Source organism: Artibeus jamaicensis, unplaced genomic scaffold, assembly GCF_021234435.1.
Source record: "Artibeus jamaicensis isolate MK-2021 breed Jamaican fruit bat unplaced genomic scaffold, CSHL_Jam_final contig_444, whole genome shotgun sequence".
In the NCBI taxonomy this organism is placed as follows: Eukaryota; Metazoa; Chordata; class Mammalia; order Chiroptera; family Phyllostomidae; genus Artibeus; species Artibeus jamaicensis.
In genome coordinates, this window is record NW_026521831.1 from 11,341,027 (window position 1) to 11,361,048 (window position 20,022).

Consider the following 20,022-nt stretch of genomic DNA (forward strand, 5'->3'; position numbering starts at 1 on the left):
CCATGTCTGCTAGACGACCATGCTGCTCAGGGAGCTGTGGCACGTGTGTGCCCTCAGCTGAGTGCCTGCCTTATGGTGAGCAGTCAGTAAACAGTGCCAGCTGTTACAAACCTGCGGGACATGGATCGAAACATTAAATTGGGTCTCTTCACTCTGTTGGCCTTTCCCTTTCTCCGTGTTCCTTCATCTTTACGATGGAGTCACTCTCCTGGTTGCTTGGATTACACGCTGCATGCAGTTTTTTTCTTTTCTTTTTTCCCCCTTAACATCCAGTCAGTTACAGATCTGCGGCATCCCATGGCCTCTAACTGCGATAGTATCACTTCCTTCTCCCCATCCCTCTGCTACCGATCCAGCCCAGTTTCTTTACAAACCTCTCACTTGCTGTTGTGCCTCAGGACTGAGTACCTCCCAGGTCCACTCTCCCAGATTTGTTGGACACGCAGCCGCCAAGTGATCGTCTCAGCTGCCTGCTGGTCGTTCCTTCGCCTGGTGTTCAGCTCTGCACGACATTCCCTCACTTGGCTTCCAGCTTTAACCCCACCGTCCTTGCCCTCCTCTCCAGCTGCCCAGTACGCATCCAGGTCGAGCACGGCCTCTGGGAGGGTCTCGTGTTGCCCCTGCAGCTCCGTCCCCCAGAGTGTCCATGTCCCACCGGCCTCCGTCCGGTCAGGATAGTCCAGCAGTCAGGATAGTCCAGGTTGTGCTGTGGGAACAAACAGTGCTAAACTCTCCGTGGCCTCACCGTCAAGGCGACTCCTTGCTCGGGAGGTTTCAGGTTCCCTGGCCTCCGTGCACTGGCAAGAGGCCCCTGCTTCCCACTGGAATGTGGCTGGTCAGATCGGCAGGGACAAGGGAGCCCGGAACCTGGCTGTCCGCCCTCTGTTCACGTTCCCTTGACCATGACCAGTCCCATGGCAGCTCTTGACCTCTGGCGGTGAGGGGGCACCATCCCATGTGCCCTGGGAAGTGGTCCCTGCCACCGATGAGAGCTGGGCGTGCCTGCCCCCCACCTGTCCCTCAAGGCCTCCCCAGTGCCATGGCTTCTCTTTCCGACCCCATCAGCCCAGCCCTTTCATTTGACTGGATTCCAGTTGTTTCTCCCCTTAGGTTCTTCATGTAGTGATTTACAATATGGGCTGAAATGGACCATCCATTTAGAAATGGATGGTCTGTGGGATGCACAGGGGAGCTGAAGGCTGGGTGGCCAGGTGGGCGGGGGTGGGCTAGTCCAGACAGGCTGGAGTGGGGGACCTGAGCTGTGCCAGCATTGAGAAGAGGGGGTGCTCCTGACTCCGAGATCCCGTGTGTCCGAGGTACGGTAGAGCACTGGGACCAGGAGGGTCGTGCATCAGCAGGAAGGATGTGGTGATACCTTAGAGTCTGTTCCTTCGTGGCTCTCGGCTGCCAGAATGAAGTCCCCACACTGTACTGTGCTGCGTTCACGTAGAAAATCAGTTGTTACTTAAATTGTCACGAGGCTTTTGAATCACAAAAAGAATGCTTTTCGAAGTCTGTTCTCTGAAGGGCTTGACTGCTGCTTTTCTTGAAGTGTGAGCGATCACCCTCATTCCAGTTTCAGGTGAACTGCAGCTGGGCTGGAAGAAAATGCCTCTTCCCAGCCCAGGACAAGTGTATGCTCACTCCTGATTCTGAGTGGTGGATCCCAGTCTTGCCAAAGCATGGGGGCAGGAGCAGGGGCAGGGGTGGCTGGCTTAGCATGGTTCTTCTTGGCTTCTGCCCCCTGGTGAGGCGGACAGCTGCGGGTGGCACTGCTGGACCTGGAGAAGCTCGAGTTCTGCTGGACTAGTGCCTTTTCTGTTCATCCTGGAAGAACTCATGCAAACAAATCGCAGTTCCATGTAAGGAAGTGTTCACAGGCAGTTGGTGCGTGAACTAGCTCAGCACCCGCGGGCTACGTCCCCACCAGGGAGCAAGCACAGTCGGTGGCCCTGTGCCTGCAGTGACGGCCCTGCCTCTGGCTCCCTGGAATCTCAGGGAGTCCGTTACATGTTTGGAAGTCTCGTAAAGCACGGTTTTGACTTCAGACAGATACAGGGCTTGTGATACAACCGTATTCTTCAGATGGGACGTAGATTTGGCTAATGGTTGCTGGGGGGCCGCGGGCCGAGCACCACCCTTGGAGCAGGCAGAGCCGCCCCCAGTGTGTGGATGAGGAGGCCGAGGCTCCAGGAAGTGAGTGCCCCGTGTCACTTGGTGTGCGGGGAGGGAAAGCCAGGTCATTTCAGCATGCAGTTCCACAAACGACACTGAAAATGTCATCAACGTTCAAGACCCGTCTCAATATCTGTCTGCAGTATTTAGTCCAATGTAATACATTTTAAAAAATCTCATTTTAAAATACATTCTAAACGTTTTTCCCCCAGATAACCTCTTTGTGACCAACCAGAACGGTTACTATTGTCACTCTCAGACAAGCCTGGACCGAGCCCAGATGGACCTCAGCGGCCGCATCCGGAATGGCAGCGTCTACAGCGCACACAGCACGAACTCCCTGAACAGCCCGCAGCCCTACCTGCAGCCCTCGCCCATGTCCTCGAACCCCAGCATCACCGGCAGCGACGTCATGAGACCCGACTACGTCCCGTCTCATCGACACAGCGCGCTGATCCCCCCTTCTTACCGCCCGACCCCCGATTACGAGACCGTGATGAAGCAGCTCAACCGGGGGCTGGGGCACGCGGAGAGGCAGAGCCACTCGCTGAGAAACCTCAGCATCGGCAGCTCCTACGCGTACAGCCGGCCCGACGCTCTGGTCTACAGCCAGCCCGAGATCCGGGAGCACGCCCACTTCGCCTCGCCCCCGGCGGCCCACTGCCCGTTCAGCCTGAACTACAGTTTCCACAGCCAGTCCCCCTACCCCTACCCCGCGGAGAGGCGGCCCGTGGTGGGTGCCGTGAGCGTGCCCGAGCTGACCAACGTGCAGCTCCAGGCCCAGGACTACCCGGCCCCAAACATCATGAGGACCCAGGTGTACCGCCCGCCCCCGCCCTACCCGCCCCCGAGGCCCGCCAACAGCACCCCGGACCTGTCCCGCCACCTCTACATCAGCAGCAGCAACCCCGATCTCATCACCCGGCGCGTCCACCACTCGGTGCAGACCTTCCAGGAGGACAGCCTGCCGGTGGCTCACTCCCTGCAGGAGGTCAGCGAGCCCCTCACCGCGGCCCGGCACGCGCACCTGCAGAAGAGGAACAGCATCGAGATCGCGGGGCTGACTCACAGCTTCGAGGGCATGAGGCTCAAGGAGAGGACCATGTCGGCCTCGGCCGCGGACGTGGCCCCACGGGCTAGCTCCGCAGGCTCCCAGCCAAACGTTTTCCCCGAAAGAACAAAACGGGGAGAGACGGCCGGGCAGGAAGGCCTGAGATACGGCCACAACAAGTCCCTTTCGGATGCCACCATGCTGATACACAGCAGTGAGGAGGAGGAGGAGGACTTCGAGGAGGAGCACAGAGCGCCGGCTGTGCTCTCCCCACGGGCACGGGAGCCCCGGGGCAGTTACTCCCAAGAGCCGCAGGCGGGCTACTCCTGCGCCTCCGTCACTCCGGGCGTCGGCCCTCTGCACATTCTCGAGCCCAAGTCCCAGGTCACAGAGGCCGAGAGGAGGGCGAGGGAGGGCAGCCCCGTGCGCCTGCTGGCGGAGGCCCAGCGGCCCCGGAGAGATGGGCTGCTCACCCCCTCCATGTCCGAGTCTGACCTCACCACGTCGGGGAGGTACCGGGCCAGGAGGGATTCTCTGAAGAAGAGGCCTGTGTCCGACCTCCTCTCCGGAAAGAAGACCATCGTGGAAGGACTTCCGCCGTTAGGGGTGAGTGTTCCACGTGCTGGGCTGCCGTGGCCAGCCCTGAACGGCCTTTCAACCTGCCTCTTCTCCACACCTGTTGTCCTTCATGGGTCTTGTCTTCAACTCACTACTGACGTTTCCAGCTTTTTTCTTTTAACTGTTTTAATCCCCTCCCTGCTCTCTACTGTATTATTGTCTTATTTGGAACACATTTGAGTTTGATTATCTGTGAAAGTAATAGAGATTGATTAGATTTTAGTGGTTTTTCTAGAGATAATTAGATTTTGGAAGCTGTGTGGAGTGGAGCAGAAAGAATGAATGGAATGTTTCAGCAAAGCAGCATGAGGGAGAAGGAAGCTAAGGCCCGGTGACGTGAGCCCAGATTGCTCTGTTAGCCCCTGTTAACAACCCCCGTGGCTGATGCAAGCAGCCCAGGGCTGCATATGTTCCGTTTGCTGGTTTGCTCGAGTGATGTCTGAGAGCAGCGTTCTCGGGGTGTCCCTAACGTGTCTTTATGTTAGAGTCGTGTGGCTACAGCTGCAGGTGCTGGGCCGTGGTCTCTGAGGGCTAGAGCTCTCCAGTGATCCTAGAGTTGGAAAGGTGCTACATTGTCAAGAAAGCTCAGGTCTCTTTAAAAGAAAGATGAAATGAACCGAGAATCCAAGGAAGGTTTCTTGTAGAAAACACAGCTGAGAAGTTTAATAGTCAGTATAATAAATAACCGTGAGCTAGTTAAGCATATCTTACTGATTGGAAGCAAAGTATAAAAGCACAGCGTCATCTCTAGTGGCCATTGCCAGCGTGTGGTGCCCAGCATGCCATCTGCTCTAACTCGTCCCGATGGAACAGACCTTCTGTTCTTGCGATGAGGGAGTAGACTCTGAGATATTAAGTAGCTTTCCCAAGGTCGCGCAGCTAGTGAGGGACTGGACTGGACTTTTAAACCCACGTTTATCTCTGCAACCCGTTCTCTCATTTGCTACATTTCTGCATCCAGTTGTATTGTATATGATATTTTGTTAAGTAATAATTGCTTATCTCAGCTTTGCTGTTCTCTGTCTATCTACTGAAACCTTTTAACTTTTGAGTCCCCAAGCTTTGGCCAAGCGTTGGTGGCCTTGTCACGTCAGCTTATCCACCGTGAGTCATCTTGCTGCACTCCTCGTGCCCTGCAGCCTGGCCTGCCCGACTCCAGCTGACCTCACCAGTCCGCCTCCCAGTCGCTCCCAGTGTCCTGCAGCAAGGACACCGCGTCCCTACTAGACGGCAAACTCAGACCTTAGGGCCCATCGCCAGTGTGGTTCTCAGAGGTGCTGCGGATGTCTCCATAAGTGGGAAAATAATTCACACACTGTGAATTATTACTGTGAATTATTACTTATGAAATAGCTGAGTATACATAAACTAAAACTTACAACAGTGCTATCTATTTAAATGTGTTTTTTTTAATGAACTTCAGTTTTGAGTTTTCCGTTTACTTTTAATTTTTTTTGAGGGGAGTGCATTCTTACCCACCGAGCTGAACAGTGAAGGGCAGTGTCTCGGATTGGCTGCAGGTGTGGGCTCATAATCGGTGACTGAGGGTGGGAACAGGCTGTGGGCGTGACTTCCAAAGTAACTCTGCTTTCGTGGTTAGTGTTCTTCTCTCATTACATCAGGAACCGTCCATCACTTTAGGTGACCCAGGTCTTCTCCCCAGATGATGCTTATTTGAGGATGGTCCAGTATTCAAGCCTGTTGTCTGCTATATCTGAGGACTTTGGTCAGCTTGGGTCTCTAAAAACACAAGTTTTCCTTCTCATTGACTTTTAAGACCTACGGTATTAATAAAACTAGGTGATTGGATTATGCTTCTGTTCCCCTTTTCCCTTAAGGGAGTCTCCTCACTCAGAGGATGTGCGTGGAAGCTGTGGCGGCAGGGGAAGGTGCAGGACCTGAGTGGAGAACCGGGTCAGAGCCCAGGGCCTGCCTGTCTTATTACTTGTCTGCCCTGTGGGCGGACCCTTCCTGCCGCAGAACCTCAGCTTCTCCATCCGCCACACGGAACTGTCATCTCGGCTCTGCCTGCCGTGGCGGGTTGTGTTTCGCCCTCCATCAGGATGGGCATGAAAAATGCCTTCAGAATTCTGTGGTGCAGCAGAACTGATTTTAATGAAGGTAGTTTTTATTGTCTTGACACAGTTACCATTTATTTGTATTATACATACAAATAAATAAAGAGGCCGCTATATGACCTTGGACAAGCTGTTTAGTTTTCTCTTGTCAAGGAAGGATGACCTCAGGGAGCCGTTGGAGGGACACGGTGAGACCCCAGCGCCCAGCAGGTGCTCCCGCTTAACTGACTACTGTGGCTGCATCCACACGTTCAACCTGCTGGCTTCCCGAGGACCGAAGAGCTCAGCCCTGTCCCATGATACTGTTGTTTTTTTTTTTTTTTTAAAGATTTTATTTACCTTTAGATGGGAAGGAGAGAGGGAGAGAAACATCAGTGTATGGTTGCCTCTTGCAGGGAACTGGCCTGCAACCCAGGCTGGGAACTGACCCGCGATCCTCTGGTTCGCAGACCTGCGCTCAATCCACTGAGCTACACCAGCCAGGGCTTCCATGATACTGTTTTAACTGTTCCAGCAGAGAAACTCAGTCCACACATTGATGTGAATTAAGGTTCAGTATGAAAAACAGTGAAACACATTGCAGACAAGCAGGAGCACTTCAGTGTGCCCCACCCAGCCCCGCCCCCAAGGCCTTGCTTGCTGTCCAAGAAAGTGGACTGGTTCCAGTGCTACAGGAAGGTTTTCTTTTCGTTGCACCCTTAGTTTTGTGTGGTGGTTCTCACCTAAGAGATCGCAGTGCAGGTTGTGCATTTAAAACCTCTGGTGTGTACTTTGCGGGCTGCGCAAGGGGTATCGGAGGCTGACTTTGACTCTCTGCCCCTTTATTCAAATACTGTCATGAGAGCTGACCTTACAGCCAATCAGCTTCCTCCTGCATGTCCATGCTGGGGCATTTTGAACTACCTTGTACTGGCTGGTGGGAACTGACTGTAAAGTTTTCAGGACTCTTGTGATTCAGTTGATGTTCAGTTTGAACTTGGCCGCAGTGGGAGTGTTTGCACCACGGAAGTCGGCAGACTTTACAGATCAGAGTTTCCCCCAACAGACAGCCAGTTGTAGAACAGCTCACTGTGTTTTGCACACACTGGAATCATGGGGTTTTCACCTGTGCAGCAACCTATGTGTCTGTCTCCCCACCACTCCCTCCCTCCCAGGCTGGTAGAGCTGGTTTCATTTACGAGACATAGCTGAGAAAACCATTACTTTTAAAACGGGGCTACTGTTGGTGTAAACTTACGGCTTGCAAGGGGGTGTAGGACATCTAAGGAAACAGCATTCTTGGCTTATTTGCCTTAGAGAAGAAAAGCATTTGCTTTGACAGTGAGTTTAGGACACCTGTGTTCAGGAGGTAGCTCCTGTTCATGTGCTGCCGTCTCACACCTGGTCTTCCAGCTGGTCTCACACCTGTCTTCCTGCTGTCGAGATGGAGCTTTCAGCCTTGTTTACTGTCCTGGTTTAAAAATGTGGGGGTTCTGAGAGGTGAGGTGATCGATCTAGGCCACACCGTCTGAAATGCAACATAGGACAGAACAGAGAACATTTCCTTCTTCGGAGTGGTTTAAAGGACTCATTTATATTTTTTAAAAAATCACCAAAGCGTACTGCAATCAGCTGATTGCATTTAAAACCCTTTCCTAAGGACAGCAGCTGATTTTATTGGCATGCCCTGTTTTGAAATTTGGGGGTTCTGTGTAGGAATGCTGTCTGCCTGGAGCCTCACCTTTCATTACAACAGAACCCCGAAACCAACTGCATTTCAAAACCTTCTTCTATCTGGGAGACTTATCAGGGCCTTGGCCTGGTAAGGAAGGACCTCCTCCCAATGCTTGTCCAGTGACTGTGGGTGTGGCTGGGGAGGAGTATACTTTCTCCTCAGTTTGCTTCCAGGCTTCACTCCGTTTTTGAAGGTTTCTTTTCGAAGGGGTTGTATCTGTGTATATTTCATATATACATACCCATATTTTTCTAGGGAATGAAAAAGAGCCGAGTAGATGCAAAAAAAATGGGTCCTCTCAAACTGGCCGCCCTGAACGGCCTCTCCCTGTCTCGCCTGCCTCTGCCTGATGAAGGGAAGGAAGTGTGTGCCAGAGCCACCAATGACGAGAGGGTACGTACGTGGTGGGGCTGCGTCCGCCCCCCGGGGACAGTGGGTAAAGTGCAGCAAAACTGCTTCCTAGGACCTTAGTGACTTCCCTAACGCATTCAGTGACCACAAATGAGTGTTAAGGAATTTTGTAATCTGGACTTCAAAATTGGGGCTAATTTATAGCTAATGTCGTATAATTTCAGGCTAGTATGTTCAGTGTGTGTGTGAATGTTGTTCTTTACCACCTTCCAGCCACCTGGGCAGTCTTGATTTTTTTATGGCCTTGTTAGAGCAAATCTGCAAAGGCCCACGAGCACACACAGGCAAGAAAACAGACACTGACTGTTTTCATCGTACTGAAAATTTACCTCAGTAGTAAGCGGTTGCTGAATTTTTTTAAAACTTCCTTTGTGACCAAGAGAGGCATGGATTATGCTAAGCAGAAATTAATTTGCTTACCACTGTACCCTGGAGATGGTTTCCAATATTTACTACTATTTTCAGTTTTTTATATAATTACATATTATAAAATTGAAGCATTTGTTCATAGATGTTGGAATTGATTATTCTACGCTAGGATTTACTATTTATTCTTCAGGGGAATTTTTCTTTTTCATAGGGGTCGCAAAACTGACAATGAATTTAGAGAAAATGAATTCAACAGATTGCTTACGGCCATTTTTCATCTTTAAACAGAACTTTGCATTTATTTCTCACCAGTAAGATTATTTCCTATGTGACTGTTGTGGCTTGGTGAAAATTTGACTTCGGTTTCAGCATTAGGTAGTGCTAGACTTGAACCAGAGAGCAAGATTTCAGATGTCCCATAGATGTGCAGCTGCAGCGCGTAGCTGTGCGCATGTTATACCATGTGAGGCCGCAGCGTGCGGCCGTGCACATTTAATTCCACGTGCGGTCTGCTAATGTTATGCCACGTGCGGCCACAGCGTGCGGCCGTGCGCACACTATGCCACGTGAGGCCGCAGCGTGCAGCCGTGCGCATGTCCTGCAACGTGCAGCCGCAGCGTGCGGCTGTGCGCATGTTACGCTGCGCCCTCTATCTTACAGTGTAAAATTCTGGAGCAGCGGTTGGAGCAGGGAATGGTATTCACCGAGTACGAGAGAATTCTTAAAAAACGGCTGGTGAACGGCGAGTGCTCAACGGCACGGCTCCCCGAAAACGCAGAAAGAAACCGATTCCAAGATGTGCTTCCCTATGACGACGCCAGAGTGGAGCTGGTCCCAACCAAAGAAAACAACACTGGTTACATCAACGCCTCCCATATTAAGGTGACAGGCGCGGTTAGAATAATAGACAGGAAAGTGAAGCTTTGAGTTGAGTTGCAAGGCTGTTGGAATTATACCCATGACTGTATTCTAGAAACACCCTAGTCCTGAACCTGTTTTATGCTGTTAGCTGGGAAAGCTATACATCAGGGCTGGATAGAAAGTGGTTATTGACAGAACCCGAGTCCCGCTTGCTCTCTCCACGTGGCGAACCACCGCGCCCCTCACCGTGGTGTTAGGACTTGAAGCGCTTACCTGCCCAGTTTTAGAACTTTGCCTTTGTAATCTCTGAAGATTTCTTTCTGTCGCCTCTGAGAGAATTTATAAACTAGGATTGATTTTTTTCTCATGACACCCCTACATGCGTTTTTATGTAACAGAAGTGTCTGGGGTTTTTGGTGTTTTCCCCAAAGCCTTTACTTGCAATGGTGCCATCTGTTCCCTTTGCACACTCCCTGTGATCTCCTTTAAACATTATTTTGTTCTTTGAAGGGGCAGTGCCACTTTTTTTCCTGGAAATTGTATAACGCCATTTCTGTGGGGTGACGTTGCACCATTAAAAGGGGAAGAGTGATGACGACTCACTATGCGGAGTGAGGGGAGCCCGCGCCCTGTCTTCTCCATCGCTGTGCACCGCTCCTGCAGGCGAGGGGCAGCAGCTTCCTGCGGGAGGAGAGATTTCCCTCTAGTGCGTGAATGGGGTCAATTCCATGGCAGGTGTTGTTCTCTCCGCCCCCCCCCCCCATTTTATTTAGCTTGCGAGTGGTTCTTAATGAGAGTGGTTTCACACACGAGGCCCGGCGGCCTCCTGTGGATGGCAGTGCCTCCTCGGTGGTCCTTGGAACTCTGTGCATGCGCTTTGTGACACGGCCCACTCTACTTAAAAATCGGGCATTTCTCTGGAATAACTCACTCCGTCTCTCCTGTTCAGATGAATCAGAACTGGTCGATGCTGTGTTATTGTTCTGTAGTGGCATTTCCGAATCTTCATCAGAGCTTCAGGATTGCCAGACCTCCACTCCCCCGAGTGGGGTGTCATGGTGTTTGTTTTTGAAGAAAGAAATGCGGGCATGTTCCCCTGAGGCTCGCACCAGACCCTTCCTCCCTAGTTGTTGTTCACCGTCACAGTGCCTGCCACTGAGTGGGCGCTCGGCGAGAGGCCATGGCTTCTGACCTTGGCCTTAAGTGAGAGCAGGGGGGGGACAGTGCCTGGCCCAGGGCCTCATGCTCATTGGGTGCTCAGGAAAGTCACCTCGGTCAGTAAATGAGTGCAGCTGAGAGGTCACCCGGGTCTCCCGACCACATCGGTGATTGTTTCCGACTGTTCTCCAGGGGGGTGGATCGGAAGGGGCAGCTGGTGTCATCGTGGAGGCTGGTCTCCACTCGGCAGGTTGGCGGTGAGGCCTGTGCACAGAGAAGGATCATTTTCTCCTGGACATCTGACATTTCACTTAGGTTTTAGCTCAGTCGCTAGTACCTTTTCCAGTGTGTTTAGTTCCCCACGAGGGGAGATTATGTTTGGGATTCGGTGCTGTGAGGCTGATACTGCTTTTCGGAGAGGAAGAACCGCAGCAGCAGCAGGAACTGCCGCTTCCTGAGTTTCGGTTGTGTTCAGTCTGTGTTGACGGACGCAGTTCCAGCGGCAACCCCATGGGGGGCAGTGTTTCCACTCTGATGTGGGAACCGACACGCGGAGAGGAAAGTGAATTGCTCCGGGTCACACAGACCTACTGGGAATTCACAGTGCATAAGATCACAACGATGTCGGAAACGGAAACTGTACTGACAAGGAAAAAGAGTCAGATGAAAGCCTGTCTTTATTCTGAGTGATGCAGTTCGCCTTTTAGTATTACCACAAACAAATGTGCGTGCGTGCCTGTCTCATACGTATACACATACTGATTTTTCCACCCTTTCTCACATCAGGTCTCTGTCAGTGGCATTGAATGGGACTATATCGCCACACAGGGGCCCTTACAGAACACCTGCCAGGACTTTTGGCAGATGGTGTGGGAACAGGGAATTGCCATCATAGCCATGGTGACAGCAGAAGAGGTAAGAACTCAAATCTGTCATCGGTTTTCTTTAGGCTCAGATGCGAAGTTAATATCAGTTACTCAGGATCCTGACCTTCAGGGAAAGAGGCAGGTGGGGATGGTGATTCTGGATTTGAGACGCGCCGGCTGTGAAAGGCCACGTGTTGCTGGATCTCGTGGGGGTTCTGACTGTCTGTGCGCTTGTCTGTGACAGGAGGGAGGAAGGGAGAAGAGCTTCAGGTACTGGCCACGGCTGGGTTCCAGGCACAACACTGTCACCTACGGAAGGTTTAAGATCACCACCCGGTTCCGCACCGACTCCGGCTGCTATGCCACCACAGGCTTGAAGATGAAGCACCTGCTCACGGGGCAGGAGAGGACAGTCTGGCATCTCCAGTACACAGACTGGCCGGAGCACGGCTGCCCGGGGGACCTCAAGGGCTTTTTATGTAAGTGTCTCGGGCCCCAGCGTGGCCTCTGCTGGGCCTGTCAAGTCAGCCACGGAGGGGAAGGCTTACTTTCCTGAAGTATGTCCTTTATGTTGTCTCATATAAACTTCAGGCTTGTTTTAAAATAAAGATTTCGGGTGTTTAGGGGAGGCTTAGCACAAGGTTTTTAGGTATAACTGGGTAGTGAGCACAAAGCTGTGAGTGAGTCTTTCCTCCAGTGCATTTTGTAGGTGAGAAAATGGAGGCCCAGGCGGGATGGGCAACTTCAAGGTCACACGGGCAGTCAGCGGGGGGCTTGGTTAGCCGGGACCCAGCGCCCCTTGTCTGGAGTCCTCTCCATCAGTGGGGATCATCCGAGAAGGGTCGATACGCCTAAACCCCGAGTATCGTTCTGTCTCACTGGTGCCTCGCAGCGTACCTTGAAGAGATCCAGTCTGTGCGACGCCACACCAACAGCACCAGTGAGCCCAGAAGCCCCAACCCCCCGCTGCTGGTGCACTGCAGTGCGGGCGTGGGCCGCACTGGGGTCATCATTCTGTCGGAGATCATGATCGCCTGCCTGGAGCACAATGAGGTGCTGGTTTCCTTCTCTGCTGGGGGGAGAAGGGGGCAGGGGACGTCGGGGAAGAGAAGGACCTAGTGGCCTCACAGCTCTTTTCGGATGAAATTCCTTGGGATTTTTTCCCCCACAAGTAGGATTTTTTTTTGTCACCAGTAAACTACATCTGACTTTTAAAGAGCTGCTTTGACCGGGGGCTCGCAGCCGTCAGCTCATTCACCTTTAGCGCCTGTCTGGTCCCCAGTAGCTTTTCCAGAACTGCTCCCTTCACCACGAAGCTCCATGTGTTTTCCCAGTGCGAACTTGGGCTTCTTCAGCACCTCGACTTCTCTAACGAAGACGTGATGGAGCCAGTGAAGAGACCGGAGAGCCTTTTCTGTGTCTTTTCCAGTGCTACCTGGTACCTGGTACCAGTGTGTTGACCAGTGTTTTCTAGTCATGTGTCCGCTCCTCTCGGGTCATGATTTCTGTGGTCATGTTCTGGATTTGGTGGACCTACCAATGCTGAGCATAGCTTTCTTCATAGTCCGATTGTTGTGTTTGTAGTAAAACCAACACAGAACAGGTGAAGCAGGTAACCACCAGTGTTGTGACACCTTGAGCTTCAGTATTGGTCTGTGGTTTTTTGAGCACGGAGCACATTTTATCACGGGTGAGATCCATGCCGTTTGAAATTGGTTCGGTGGTTTTTGCCCTGAACATCGTCGGAAATTAGCTTGAACCTTCCAAATCCATCTTAATTGTTCTGCAGACCAGGTAGGCTCACTTCCAGAACATGACCCGTGAGACCATCAGATGCAATTTTTGTTCCTTGAGTTCTGGTTACTGGAATTTTCCCAGTGTTTCTTCCATTGATATAGCTGGTACTTTTACATCAAACAGTTTTTCTTAGAAAGTAAGTAGAGGAACCACTTTCTTCTTGGCTCCCTTTGCTGCCTTTTGTAAGGTGCTTGTTCTTGCCCACAATCATGGGGCTGCTCAGAGAGCCAAGAGGTCCCCGTTTTTCTAAAAATACATAGAAGATGTGAAGGTGGACAGGTTAGGAGACTGTTGTCTCCTACCCAGCTAAGCAGATTTCTGCCCGGACACCCACTCCCCCGCCCCCTTCTCTCTCCGGGAGTGCACCCCCTCATCGCTGTTTCTCTCAATCCAGGTGCTAGACATCCCAAGGGTGCTGGACATGCTGAGGCAGCAGAGGATGATGCTGGTGCAGACCCTCGTCCAGTACACGTTCGTGTACAGAGTTCTCATCCAGTTTCTGAAAAGCTCCAGGCTCATATGAGCTCCCACAGCTTCCGAAGGGGACCCAACCGTGTGAAGCGTTTACAGTAGGAAGAGGGTGTAGTGCTCAACTCACACTTCCCCCTTGACACGCCCGCACAGAGCTCTGCGTGGGGAACAGGCGCAGTGTGGACGGAGTGCACTGAGGAGTGTGCGGAGTGTGGGCCACGGGGACATTCCCCCGGGAAGATGCGGGAGCAGGCGGCCTGGCGTCCAGGGCCCGGCCGGCCCCGCTCTGTCCTGCGGCGGCACTTGCACACCTCTTGGAGGCTGTGTTTTCTGGACGATTCGGTGTTTTACCGGAGCCGTGCTGGCAACTCGGGCAATCATTAACACACGTAGCTCTCTCTCTCGAAGTTTTTGCTAAGGGATTTTTATTTTATGGCTAAACTATGTGGGGTTTTCTTGTTGAGAAACTGAACTTTCCGTGAGGATAATCCACCAACATAGTGGTTCCTTTGTAACTTTGTATTTAAAACCATGTTATTATCTTTTGATATTTTTTAAAAACCTTGGGTACTTAACAATTTAGTTATCAAATCCAAACTACAAGAGTCTAAAAGTGTTATTTTGAAACATTTAGAAAGCATTTTTATATTCAGAAAATTTTTTATCCTAAAAATTCTATATATTTGTACCTTCTGTATTTTCCAAACAAGAGTTCAACTCACTAAGGTACGGAAGTAAGTCAGTTAAGGGCAAGCTGGGAATGAAGGCACATTATTTAAAAATGGGACAGAATCATCAGATTTCCTTTTTTTCAGTGTTATTCATGAACCTCAATGAGTTTGATTTTATTGGTTGAAAATGAGATGAAAAACAATTGCATAGGATGGATTTAAGCACTTAAAAAAAAAAACCAGTAAGCTGAGTTTTAATGTACGTGTTGCTTCACAGATGAAACAGTAACAGTAACAGAAGGGGAACTTTGGACGAGGTCGGGAGTAAGAGCGTGTAGGGTGGCCAGACGGAAGTGCGTGCGGGGGCGTGCAGGGTGTCAGTGCAGGGCGGCTTTGTTTTTACAGGGCTCAGTATTGTCTGTGCTCAGACTGAGATGTGGGGACAGGGCGTGGGGGGCTGAGAGTGTGGGGCTCCCTGCCCCCCAGAGGTAGGTCTCCCCAGGAAATTCCAGGCCTGTCACTGTTAGTGACCCACTGTCTCTTTGGGGCTCTTCCACCTCAACCTCTATTTCTTGACAAAAAAATCAAGTTTATATTATCATCGAATGAAACCTTGAGGAAACTTTATCATTTTTGTTGTTGCTGAAGGAAAAGAAGAATCTCACCCCTTCTCCCCAAACCACAGCCCAGACTTGTGGGGCCCCCAGAGGTTGCTCTGGCACTAGCTCCCCAACGCCTGACTTCACCCTGAGGTCAGTTTTTCAGTTTTAGCATCTCAGCCTCCCCTCCCCCATCACGTGGGGCAGAACAAGGCTGAAGGGGGGAGAGTGTCCCCTCCAGCCCAGGCAGCCCAGGCAGCCCGAGCAAAGATGGCCTTGTCGCAGTGGGAGTCGAGCAGGGAAGGGCTGGCCCAGCGGTCAGCAGGTCAGCAGGTCAGCAGGTCAGCGGAGGAGCCCTCCCGTTCTTCCTTCTGTTGAGGCTGCTTCTGCAGAACACGGAGCTGCCAGAGTGTCGGGTCCAGGGCTCTTCCTCCAATCACAACATCCCAGGGCTGTTTCCAGTTCCCGCGGACACCCCCCACGCGGTCCGTGGTGTCGGCTCTGCAACAGGCTTCCTTTGAACCTGCGGGTCTGCCTTGCCCTGAGCACCCCGAAACCAGCTGCTGAAGTGGGGAACGCAGGAAGTATTAGGGAGAAAGAGTATTGCAAGTGAGCACATCTGTCACTTAGGAACACACTGTTGTTGGAAATCTGAAATCGTTTTTAAGAGTGCTGTTTGAAGAGCAGTAGACCTCAGTGCAGATAGTCAGGGTGAGCCCCTCAGAAGGATGGCGGGAACGTCATTTCATGGTACTGGTTCCCATCTCCACACCGCATGAAGCACGGGGGTGTTTCTGGTGACTTTCCCCTTCCATCGTAGGTGTTTTGAGAATGCTTTTCTGTCAGGCTACAACAGTCAGAGGGCCCGGACAACAAGAAGCCGTTGTGAGACGAAATCTGCAGCAGCACGTGGTGCGCTCGTGTTGGGCCGCGCAGTTGGGTGATGAGAAACGCCCAGGGCTGGGTCGCAGTGCGAACGTCCACCTTGGGGTGTTGCGAGGCCGACCCAGCTTCTCAGACCTTGTACTTTTCTCACCCCTTTTAAGTCTTTAAACTTTTAATTGCCATTAGCGACTCTCAAAGTGTTTCTGAATAAAAATAAATCATGTTAGGGATTTTGAAATAATGTGATTTTCAAGAGCAAACTCTAAAACATTCAGGTTTCATAGTTTCACTCTGTTTGAATTGAGAATGTTACTTTTTGCCAAACTCATGCTTCAGCATCTTAGTGTCTTTTAGTTCCTTGATATTATTAATTTCAAATCAAAATTACCAAAACGTATGTTTTCACCAAAAGCAGGTTATAAACCAGTGCTTTCCAGTGGCAAATTTTGGCATCTCTGGCGTCTGTTCTCCTGATGAGTGGGGATCTTCTGATGAAATAGTTCAGTTGGTGCTGGTGAGCACAGAACGTTCATTTTAGCATATCATTGGAGATGCTACTTGCAATCATTATCATTACTTTTTCCTGGAACATCTACTGTGAAGCATTGAGAAAGCCCTAGAATTTAGCCTTTACAGCCTTTTGGCAGAGTTAAAAACAGAAGGTGTACCTGTGCTTCCTTAGAATCTTCCAGAAAGAGCAAGGTCTAAGGCAGAAACCCAGAGAGGAGTGTTGGGTTGCCAGACTGCGTGGTGACGGCTTGGTGCTGCCAACTTTCCTGGACGCTTTCGTTGTCAGAAGAAAACAGTCACTTCAAATGGGTTGATGCGGTAATGTTCACAACCTTAAGAAAATTTAAATATATATGTTATATATAATATAAAGCTTTATATGTATGAAAATATAGAACTGGAGGTCAGCTGCAACCGATTAAGTGGAGGTTTAATTGAGATTTGCATGAACAGCTGGAAACAAGATTTACTGTTTTCTATAGATTGTTTTTAAAATCAGACTAGAAAGCCTTTTTGTAAAGGAACTCTTTATAAATTGAAGGAATGCTTCTCATCAAGGTTTTATGTGGAACAAGCTAAAACTATCTGTTTCCAGTTTGAAGTTTGTTTTAAAAAAATTCAAATTGGAGGGGGCTCTTTTTTGAGCTGAGGAATAGATGTTTCAAAATAGTGGAATTGGTACATTAGGGTTATGCTTGGGAAAATGTCTCTCAAAAGAACATCAGTTTTTCAGATTCCTGTAGATAAGCGTTCTACTTACCCCCGTGTCTACAGTTAGAGAAAAATGAGGAAAAGTCAGAAAGTCCAGTTGCTTGAAGTTGGTGTGTGTTGGGGGAGGGTGGATGGAGAGAGAACTCGAGAAAGCACGTGAAGAGGTCATTGTGTTGTTAAATTGGCATTGTTTTCTGTACATTACTACAGGCAGTTCTGAAATAAAAACTATGCTCTCAAGGTTCAGATGTATGTGGAATTATTGAGCTATAGTAATATTTGCCTTTAAGAACAATACTGTAACTGGGTGACCACGTTTTCGGTTTGTCCTCTCGAAGCTTATTTTAACCTCGAGGGCTGAATGGGAAGCAGGGGCAGGACCCAGCCCCTGTAATCGCACTCCCGGAAGAAGATACAGCAGTTCTTCTTCCTGCCGCTCCCTGGTGGCGAGATCAGAGGAGGAATTTTCTGTGTCTGCTTAGTAGTGTCTGCAAGCAGTAGAAGGCAGACAGATCAGTGTTTCTTGAGCAACCCAAGATATTCCTATGCGAGTATCCCACTGTTTGTTACAGATACTGAGTGGCACATGAAGGACAGGGAACAGAATGGGACATGTGACGAGGTGAGCGGGATGCTCCCCAGGAAACCGGCTGCGAGGTGGGGCAGGGTGGAGGAGTCTGGACTGGCAATAGAGCCCCTGGGTTTCCTGTTCCCACTTCCCTGTTCTGTGGGTTGTCCGGGGCATGAAATGGGAAGTAGAGGGTGGTCCGGGAAGGGAGCCGAAGGTCCGCAGCACCCAGCGGAGGAAGTGGCAGTTCCGGGGTGCACATTCCCACTTACAGGGCATCTCCTGTGCACGCGTGTGTAACTCCGGGTCTGGCTGCACATCATATTTTCAAAAATGTTTAAATTACTCCAGTATAGTTGAGAAATGAAAATGCTCAGTCTTCAAAAATTAGAGTAAATCTGAACTCCAATATGTTGATGGAAAGAGTAACCACGTGCTGATCCTAAATTATACTTTTTAATGTAAGTACAAATGAATGATAAAAAAGGAATAATGGTGTTTGAACTAACTGTAGAACAGTATGGCTGACTTACTGTTCTGAGTTTTTGAAAATTACTTAATAGGTGAATTTTTTTGTTCATTATCCCTTAACTTCCATTAAATGACTTTGGGGCGTGTCATATAAAAGGACCATTTAAAATCTCTAACACCCTTTGTCTTTGACTCTCTACCATGGTGTACCCATAATGGCTGCAGTTGAACACAATCCCAGTGTAATAATAGATGTGCAGTTTTATCTGAACTGGTAGGTAGTGTTTAAACTGTGTGAAAAGACCACAACTGTATTTCCATTGTCACTATTGATACTTTAAGTGTGCATGGGTATTTTAAATTCACACTCCAAAAACTTGGATTAAAGAAAAAAAAGAGTATTCACTCTTAGGAGCAGGTCTGCACTACCGAAGAAATTCAAAGACTTCGATTATCTGGTTTCGTCCCAACACGGATCGGTCAGTCTTCAGTTTGGGGGGGTACATTGATGAAACTGGTGCAGATTTAATGCTAACTGGCTCTCCATCTCTATCTGCTCATTTATCAACTGAGAAAAAGTGAACAAATGTATGGGAAATAGAAGCACAGTCACTCATTTTTCACAGAAGTGCAAATATTGCAGGCGAGACTGCTGTCATAAATGCAGAGGGACTGCAACCTTTTTATCCTGGTTTACTAGAAATCACTTAAAATTGTCGGGCCGTGGAATGAGACAAGTCTTTGTTGATTATTCTATAGTAATAGTTATTAAAGAGTGGTAATTCAGAGTTAAGTCTCTTGAAAGGATCCAATGGTTTTGAAGTTTTACTAGAAAAATACCTGCTCCATAGTGGTTCGGTCCAAAAGAGCCTGGAAAAGGCGTGTTCTCTAGAGGTGACAAACTTATTTCCAGAACAGATGTAAATAAACACAACGTGAAAAATAGTACAAAACTCTTAAACCCACATGAGTTAAACAAAAAGGTGAAAGGAAGAAAGCAGGTGAAATACTGTAACTTGTAACAACTTGGAGATTGGTAGAGCTTTGATGGGCTTCATTGGCACAGTTTGGTTTTGTGGCATAATAGAGAAAGTAGTCACTATATGGGGATGTTTCTTAATGTTTTTGAAAATTTTCTGTTAGTATCAGAGTATCTCCATATTAGCTTTTTTCCCAGTTATATATTAAAAGTAAGCAACTTAATTTCTTGGTGTAGAATTGAGCTGTTATGTAATTATGAGTATACTCAATTTCTAACACACTGAAAATGAGGTAGAAATATTTATTAATATATTAGAACTTTTAAGGAACCTGGGTACACAGTCAAACCTTTCTCAAAAGATTGAGTATTGAGCCATTGAGATATATTTTTCCTTTTTACTGTGTTCTCCAGTAATTTTTATATCACAATGTAAACATTTTTATCATGCAAATGTTAAATATTTTCCTATAAAAACCCCTCAGTGTTTCACTCTGTTGTGTTTAATAGACGGAGAGATTCTGAATAGAATGATGCTGTTTAGTTCAGATGAAGAATTACTCTAATAAACCAGAAATTTGTTGTATATTTCTGAGTTGCCAACAGCTGAAGCAATCCAAATGCTACACATAATAAATTTAGCAGAGCATTTAGATAGCAAGTCTTTTTAAATAAAAATTCAGAGGTTAATATGATTTAATAGGCCTAACAAACCCCAAATTTGGAGCATATTTATATAAATACATTTTCTTAGAAAGTTTTCCTATAATTCAAGCAATGCACTGGGAATTCTACCTTTTTGAAATGGTACTATAAATAGTTGTCTAGTATTATCTTATAGTTTAAAAAGCATTTTTATGTGCTATTGTCTGATGATCAATAATGTAAAAATGTATAATCGGAAGAGCTTAATTCTTCTAAACTGTCACTGGTTTGTGAAAGTATGTACATTTAATGGGCAAATAAGTTTAAACGACTGAGTATAATATATGTGAAATGAACATATTAGTCTATTTTGCCATAAAAGTAAATATTGGAGCAAGATACGATTTGTGTGTG

At 48.8% G+C, this 20,022-nt stretch overlaps 1 protein-coding gene across 7 annotated transcripts in view; it reads left to right on the forward strand.

The window, feature by feature from the left end:
• PTPN21 (protein tyrosine phosphatase non-receptor type 21) overlaps positions 1 to 17,185 on the forward strand; it is a 66,334-nt gene extending 49,149 nt beyond the window's left edge. For 6 of the 7 annotated variants that reach the window (XM_053666010.1, XM_037130209.2, XM_037130213.2 and 3 more), the window contains exons 13-19: positions 2,388 to 3,832; positions 7,892 to 8,029; positions 9,077 to 9,298; positions 11,222 to 11,350; positions 11,546 to 11,780; positions 12,194 to 12,354; positions 13,493 to 17,185. In XM_053666010.1, coding sequence (XP_053521985.1) covers positions 2,388 to 3,832; positions 7,892 to 8,029; positions 9,077 to 9,298; positions 11,222 to 11,350; positions 11,546 to 11,780; positions 12,194 to 12,354; positions 13,493 to 13,621 — 2,459 coding nt within the window. In that variant the 3' untranslated portion in view covers positions 13,622 to 17,185. The remainder of the gene's footprint in view (positions 1 to 2,387; positions 3,833 to 7,891; positions 8,030 to 9,076; positions 9,299 to 11,221; positions 11,351 to 11,545; positions 11,781 to 12,193; positions 12,355 to 13,492) is intronic. The other variant, XM_053666014.1, reaches the window with a different exon arrangement.
• The last annotated feature ends 2,837 nt before the right edge of the window (positions 17,186 to 20,022 follow it).